The sequence below is a fragment of the Pelodiscus sinensis genome, chromosome 2 (genome assembly GCF_049634645.1).
Source record: "Pelodiscus sinensis isolate JC-2024 chromosome 2, ASM4963464v1, whole genome shotgun sequence".
Taxonomy (NCBI): domain Eukaryota; kingdom Metazoa; phylum Chordata; order Testudines; family Trionychidae; genus Pelodiscus; species Pelodiscus sinensis.
The window spans coordinates 162,676,484-162,684,895 of NC_134712.1; the positions used below are offsets into that span (position 1 = coordinate 162,676,484).

General features: G+C 42.0%; 1 protein-coding gene across 1 annotated transcript in view; it reads right to left on the bottom strand.

Moving 5' to 3' along the window:
- CNTNAP2 (contactin associated protein 2) overlaps positions 1-5,476 on the bottom strand; it is a 1,606,913-nt gene extending 1,601,437 nt beyond the window's left edge. The window contains exon 1 of the mRNA XM_075921713.1: positions 4,554-5,476. Within this exon, the coding sequence (XP_075777828.1) occupies positions 4,554-4,644 (91 nt within the window). The 5' untranslated portion in view covers positions 4,645-5,476. The remainder of the gene's footprint in view (positions 1-4,553) is intronic.
- Between the last annotated feature and the right edge of the window lie 2,936 nt (positions 5,477-8,412).

Here is an 8,412-nt window from a genome sequence, read left to right on the forward strand (position 1 = left end):
ATGAGTTAATGCTGCTTTGAAACACAGTCCTTTCATCTCCTTGGACTAGCATATTTTTCCCCTTGTTTTTGGCCAAACTAAGGCTGAGGCAATATGCCTGTTTTAGTATGTAGAAAAAATATTCTCCTGATGTTACCACCAATTTATAATAGATTAGCAGAGTATTTCTTATAAAATGTATTCATTCACAAATTATATAAAATTCATTCATTCAGCTACAGTCACCTACCATGTTGTGTACAAGTTTAATGTTAACTGAACATTTAAAAAACAAATTGCTTGTTGGTTTCTCTTTTGAGTTTTAGTTTTAATGCAGAAGAACTCTACAAAGACAGACATGTTTGGCAGCAAAACACTTAAGCATGTGATTACTTTTAAGCATGTTCTAAGGCCCCATTTACTTCAATGAGACTTATACAAGGGCTTATCTTTAAGTAAATTGATAAACAGAGAAGGGAATTATTTATTGCTTAAAGCTGAGCTCAAGTTTAAAATGTTTTGCAGCATTGGCTGGCCTAAGTCCTTTAAATCTTCTCCTTGTATTTATAGAATATGAATTAAAGAAAGGAACATAGTTATATGTAATACAATACTACACCCCCTTTTACTCATGTTGAAGTATACCAGATTTCATGAAAACATTTATTCTGTTTTCTTCTCAGCAGTAGAAGATACTCCCAGACACCAGGGCTACGTCTAGACTGGCATGATTTTCCTGAAATGCTTTTAACTGAAAAGTTTTCCATTAAAAGCATTTTCGGAAAAGAGCCTCTAGATTGGCACGGACGCTTTTCCGCAAAAGCACTTTTTGCGGAAAAGCGTCCGTGGCCAATCTAGATGCGCTTTTCCGCAAAAAAGCCCCGATCGCCATTTTCGCGATCGGGGCTTTTTTGCGCAAAACAAATCTCAGCTGTCTACACTGGCCCTTTTACACAAAAGTTTTGCGCAAAAGGGACTTTTGCCCAAACGGGAGCAGCATAGTATTTCTGCAAAAAGCACTGATTTCTTACAGTAGGAAGTCAGTGCTTTTGCGGAAATTCAAGTGGCCAGTGTAGACAGCTGGCAAGTTTTTCTGGAAAAGCGGCTGATTTTCCGGAAAAACTGGCCAATCTAGACATAGCCCATCTGAATAGACTTTCCCCCCATGCTCACACATACAATATTCATTCTGAGTTAAACAGATATCTCCACTTATATTTTCTTACCATCCCGTAAATAAAGCTTTCTGTATCATGACAAACTTTGTAAGGGGACATCACAGTTCTATTTTATGTTTTAATTCAGACCTCCCTCACTTTCCCCAGTTGAGGATAGTGCAGGAAGACAAGAATAACTTGAAGACAAAACACATTTTTCATGTATACACAACTAAATACAGCACTTCATGTTTTCAGTCTCTTGTAAAACAGGGGAAAAGAATTGCTGCTTCAGCTGAAATAGTGTAATAGGTGAACACACAAGCATTCACATGTGTATGACTTTAAATGCAGATTAAATAGTGAGAAATTCTGTGATGAACTAACTTATGTTGATCATAAACAGCCACTGAAAACAAATTTTAGCTGTGATTCTTTCACATTAGGGAAATACATGGCCCAAGAGGTGACCTTACGAATAGGTGTATCAGGTAGGTAAGTTATTTTTTTTAATGAGACTATTAAGATTATCTTTCTAGTTCACACAACCACCACCTTCTTCTTGCCATCACATCCTTAAACTAGGTAAAGAAGTAAATTTGGATTTTCCATGTTACTTTTTGTCTTGTGATGACCTCTCCTGGTAGAGCTGTTCATTAGCCATGATTCAAGCACTGAAAGAGTTTTGATCCCCTTTCTGTTAAATCTTGACCAGACGTATACAATCTAAAGAACTTTTTGGTGAAGTTTTGAAAAGATATCAACCAAACTAAAAAGCAGATGGGTACAGGGGAGGATTATGGATAATATTGCATTAGTTTCCTGTATCACATGCATGCTTATTATACAAACACCAGACTCATGTTCCCCCAATTAATCTTTGGGTTTGGTTTATGTTTATTTTCAAACTGACACAGAGGTGGTCAGATTAACTGACAGGTATCATTTCAGTGAAATAGGGAGACTTAGTGAAAGTGCAGAGAAAATGAAAATTTGAGATACAATCTGCTCTGACTAGTGAAACTAGATGGACAATGAAAACTCAGGGTCCAATTCTGCTCTCACTGAAGCTAATGGGAATCCAGTATTTATTTTCACTGGAGAAGAATCAATAAGGGAGTAATGGACACCAAACTTACAGTCTGCTTTCTAGAAAAAATACAAAAAGATTTATACTCATGTTTCCCCAATAGTGAAATACTGGAGGATTTCTTAAACATTTACTAGAGCGGAGCAGAGTACAGTAAAGAAATTGTTGGACGGAAATTAGTTATATACTAAAATTATAAATATTCCTTTCATTTCAAAAAGTCCATACATCCGCCAAAAATTTCCATTATGTCTATCCAAGCCAGAGCCAAGAAGAAAACAGAGGCAACTGGCTTCTCTTCAAAGAAAAAGTGTGATCATCAATTCAATTTACAATTAGCTGGAGACAACAGAAATAAAAGACAAAATAAATCAGCTTGTATACTAAAATGTGCAATAGAATATCCAGTTAGCCAACAGACATCATGATTTATAAGTACCAACTCTAGAACCATTTCACTAGCACTGGGAATGGCAAGTATTATAATGTTTCTGAACAGAACTGAATGCATTTTTCATATGTTATCATGTTCATCATCTTGCTACTAATAGTAAGGGAGATTGATATTGGATTGTAGCTATATTTCCATTGCCTATAAACCAAATCACATTATACTTTTAGTGAATCAAAAAAAAAGTGTGAACTCTATACTCTTCATAAGGAGTTTTGTATGTACAGCTCTTTCATATTACTACACTGTAGATACTAAAAAATCTAGAATACTGAAATATACATCAGTGAGTTTTTAATTCTTATGATAATAGTAAGTATGCTTTTTACCTGCCCTGATTTTAGAAGTATTTTATTTAATAAAAACTTATCAAACTTTTTCTAAGGTTAAACATATGATTATTGTGTTATCAAATTGTATGACAAATTTTAAAATACTGTATGTTATCTCTAAAATTAAATTTGTAGCAGAACTATGAACATCCGCTATGGCATTACAAAATACTTATTACCTACATTGCAAGGGAGTTTATATCCCAAGAACAGAATGACGGTAACCCAAGTTATTATGCCTTTTTATGAGTATTCCAGTTATGAACAATGACCTATTACTGCGTACAAAGAAATCACATTCAGAACATAACTGAGATGAACAATTGAGTCAAAAGTAATAATCTTTTGTACTGGTATTGCTCCTGAGGGAAAGGGGGAAATAGCAGAAGACTATAGTTTGAGAGACTTAGGATAAGGCAGAGTGTCTGGGTTTTTTTATCTCTTTGGTTAAAAATATACAATGGTCTCAATATATGGCACTTTTTTTTTTCAAAACTGACCATATGAAATGGGAGGAGGGACAGTGAGTCAGATCAGTACAGTTGTATTCCAGATCCAAAACCTAATAATAGTTTTGTTCAAACCCATAGAAAGGAAAGAGATCCACTCACACCTCAGTACAATGTATACATTCCAAAACAATTCACTGCTTGATCAGTAAAACTGTCACACACACCCAAATGTACCTATCCATAAAAAAACAGGCTGATTACCACAAGTCTCCTGCTCTCGCTAACACCGCAGATCCTTTTAAAATGCTACACATCATTTCAGTATCTATTTCACAAATAACAGTCAAATGGCACGCTCTCTGCATCAGGTAGAGAAAGAAAACTAAATACTTCATACTGGCCTCTACCTGCTCATATTTTGCTGCAAACTAACAGCTCATTGCAACATTAAAGGTTTGATGCTTCCCTGGAAATCAACGAGTGCATTGTCATTACTGGCAGCAGGATGCGGTCCTATTACAGGTGCTTTTGCTCTCTTAAGTTCAGCATTTCATCTGCTGGTTTAATCATTTCGCTGGCACTTTTCTCACTGTGAGGGCAATGGCTGGTCAGCGACAGCACAACTTCACTCGTTTTGTGAAGCAAAACTTCACTCTCGGCATCTTGCCTGAGCTCCCTCCCGCTCTCTCTCCGACCCCACAAACACCAAAAGTGTTTATTCTCCGTTTACCGCCCCCCTCCCAAAAAACCCCCACTAATTGAGAAATTTGCCCACGCCTCCCCCTTTCCTGTCCCAGTACGTGCAGATCCCGATCCCCAACCCAACTCATCCGGAAGAGAATGTCAAGTTCACACTGCAGACCCAGCCAGCTCTCCTGTAGCAGTTCCCTACTCCCCCAACTTTCACCCTCAACTACCACCAGCATCGCCCCAATCAACTGCCCCGATGACAAGCTGAGCAGATCATGACCAGGAGCGCGCACACCACAAGCCAAACAAGCCCCAAACACCGAGAAACCTCCCTCCGGAGTCATCGTGGGAATCTGGATGCGGAGCGGAAAGTGGGCAAGGTTCTTTTAAAGAGGTACTTACGGGATGCAGGGAGCGCAGTCCTGGCTCTGCAGCTGATGCTGCTGAAAATCCAGAGGAAGAGGGCTGCCCTGCAGCCGGCTCGGGGAACCATCCTTCCCTTCCCGGCTCCCTTTACTCCAAAGGTCAGCCGCGGAATAGCTGCTTTTCCTCCACTTTTCCCTCCTTCCCTCTGTCTTTGATCTGAGCAGGCAACGGAAAAGAGAGCGGGGAGCAGGGCTGTAGAAGCCGAAACCCCTCTTCGCCTCCTGCCTCTGGGTCAGGAGCAGCCCAGGATAAGTCCCAACACTTTTCTTCCCCTTCTTGTTGTGCGCGCGCCTCCCTCGGATCAAAAATAAGCGGCGGGAGGTGTATGGGGGGTGGGAGGGAGGGAGAGAGAAGCCGAAGGAAGTACCAAGGAGCAGGGAGGGAAAAATAATAAAAACACTCCAAAAAGGCGGGGAGGGGGAGAAAGGGGCTAACTGGGGGGGAAGGGAGCAAAGACGTTGGTGTTGCCAATGCTGCTGCTGCTGCCACTGCAGCTGAGCCTTTCCTTCTGCATAGAGCGGCGCTGCTGTGAGACGCTGCCAATCGTCTCCCAGCCCGGGTATATATATAGCCCGGTGCACTCGCACACCCAGACCCGCACGCTCCCGGGCGCGCGCGCGCACACACTCACACACACACACACACACTCACACACACTGAGCCACCGCCACAGCCAGAGCGGATCCCGCTGCAGAGGAGGCGGCTCCGAGCCTCCCTGCTCCTGCACTCGGCTCCCAGCAGGAGCAAACACCGCCGCCGCCGCGGCTGGCACAACCCAACCGGAGAGGAGAGGGGAGGGGAGGGGGAAGCCTTCCCTGCCCTCCCCTCGGCTTCGCTTCCCTCCCCCGGCTCCTCCCTCCTCCTCCGGCCCCAGCTCGCTCCTTCCCGGGCCTGCTTCTCGGGGCAAAAGCCAAAGGAACTTGCGCCAGGCGCTCGGGGGAGGCGCGCAGAGGTGAGGCGAGGCGCCGGGGGAGGCGGCCGCGCTCGCTCAGCCCCGGGGGTGACTGTCCATGGTGCTGAAGTGGAGGCGCGCCGCTCGCAGCGCGCCGCCTCCCTCCCTCCCGGCCTCCTTTTCCTTCCCCGGGCCAGGACAACCGAAGGAGGTGGCAGCCCTCCTCGGCCGCCTTGCCCCTTCCCACTCTGCTCCCCTTCGCGTGAAGATGGTACAGGCTCGCTGTGCTCCAGCCTCCCGGGATCCCCAAGCAGGCCGGTCTTCCGAGCGGTCCTAATTCTGAGGGGCTGAGCAACACCCCGCCTGCCAAAGAGCTGGGAGGACTGCAGAAGCCTCCAATGCAGATGTTTTCATTGTGGAATTACCCAGCGTTTAATTTGTGCCGGGCTGAGCCCCAGCTCCTCTAGGCTTGGCATTTGAGAACCCTGGAAGCTCTGTGCTTCCTTCATCTGCTCTCACTGGTTAAAAAAAAATTGGTGGACCCTCAGCATCTCTTTCCTTAAAAATTAAACTCTGGGACTGACACACATACTCTCTCACTCTTTCTCTGTGTTAAAGTAGCATTAAGATTTTGCCTGAAATCAACCACTGTGGAAAACTGGCATTGTCAGAGCTCTGCCTTTTACAAGGTTTAAAATGCTGCTCTCCCATTTCCAGTTCTCCCCTATCCTCTGCTCAATGCTTAACCAAACTGAACTAAAAGATACTACTTTCTAGACAGATTAGAAACAATCGGCAGGCAGATTATTCATGCTTTAACTGATGGGACACGGAAAAATTAAATAATTCATTCAGCAGATATTATTCTACGGGCTCTAGAAAAGGGTGAATAATGGTAGGGAGCAGGGGGGAAACAGAGGGAATGGAGATGTTATTTTTGCATCCTTCTGTGAATAAATTATCAAAGCTAAATTATTCACCCAGTAGTACCAGTATACTAGCAAATGCAGGTATACCAGGCATATCATCAATTTCTTAGGCTGCCACTTCCCTTGGAGCATTTTGAAAATTCGAGCTAACGCCCACTGACTTTCAATAGGTGCTGTGTGCCTAAATCTTAGGCTCTTTGATAATCCCATTCTTAATTTGTATACATAAATTATGGTCTGCAGAAACAGTTGATGCCTAATAGCTTGAGCACAGTACCAGGGCTAAGGAATTTCTTCGCTAAGGTATGAGCCCGGATACAAACTTTAACATTTCTGCCAACCCATTCCCCCATCAGTATAAAACTGTGATGTTTTACTTTTATATATACATTTGTAAATACAAAATTCTTTGCAAACATAATTGAATTCACAAACATATATGTAACACACTTGAATATCACAACTCTTAGAGAAATTCTCTCAATGTCCTGCAACTTTCTGATCCTTACACCTTGTATACACAGCACTTATATTACATAATTTTAGGCACAGGAAAGTTTGTTGGGGAAAATAAAATAAACATTCATCCAACATTAGAGAAATTCAAATTGAATTGAAGTTTTATTAGCCTTCCCCTGCTTCAAAACTCATTTTCACTAGTTCCTATCTGGACCAGAAGCAGAAGGACTAATAATACATCATGAGAAATATTGCCTGTTTGTATCTCTGGTAAAAAGGAAAACACCACAAGTCTCATGAATCAGTTCCACAAGAGTTCTACTCTAAGACCCTGTAAACCTTTAAACTCTGAGTAACCCTTATTACTCAGAGGAATAATTACACTGAAGCCATTGGGCCAATTGTCATGGGAATGGTAAGAAAAGCAAACATCAACCCTTCTGAGAGTTAATGCACCAGTTAATGCAGTATTCCTATTAAGTCAAATCCTGACCTCAGTGGAAGTTACAGGTAACTGTAAATTTGTATTATTTCCCCTATTGACACTACATTGCACTGGAGCACTTTCATCAGACATTTTAAGGACATGTTAAAATTCTTCACCAGTACATACTAAAGTAAGGTAAAACAGCATTTTAAAATATGGTTAGTTAAAACCAATTCTATTAAAAAGGAAGACAGTCCCTCACAAAAGGAAGAATTTGACTATATCTTAACAGTAATAGCAAAAAGTTTCTTCATGTGTCTTGGCTGTGTCTAGACTGGCCAGTTTTTCTGGAAAATCAGCCACTTTTCTGGAAAAACTTGCCAGCTGTCTACACTGGCCGCTTGAATTTCCACAAAAGCACTGGCGATCTCATGTAAGATTGTCAGTGTTCTTGCGGAAATACTATGCTGCTCCCATTCGGGCAAAATTCCTTTTCTGCAAAACTTTTGCGCAAAAGGGCTAGTGTAGACAGAAAAAAGTGCTTTTGTGGAAAAGTGTCCGTGCCAATCCAGATGCTCTGTTCCAAAAATGCTTTTAACAGAAAACTTTTCCATTAAAAGCATTTCAGGAAAATCATGCCGGTCTAGACGTAGCCCTTGAGAAGTCTTTTAATTGTTTGCTCCCTCCAATCCCCAAATGGAACTGTTCCTAATTAAACCATCTAGTAACAATGAAGGAATGTCGTAATTTTGTTTACTACAGCCACATCTGGAGCACACAAGGCAGTTAATTTTTTCCAAATTTTTTCACATAAACTTAAAAGTCCTATGTTTATTTTAGAGAGACACACACAGAGAAAGCCTTGAAGATATTCAGAATTTTTAAATTTTACATCAGTGAACAGGAAATGAACAGTCATGACCAGTTTCTAGAGGAGGATTTGAAGGTCAGTGGTTAGAGTCAGAGTTATAGCCAAAGTCAGAAATCACACTCAAGAAGTCAGAGCAAAAGGACAGGTTCCAAAGCCAGAAATGAGAGTTAAAGGACCAGGTTACCTGAAGGAGTGTGAGACAGGGTCTCGGCTAGATCCAAGGCAGGATCAACACTGGGAACAAGTAGCTGTGAAGC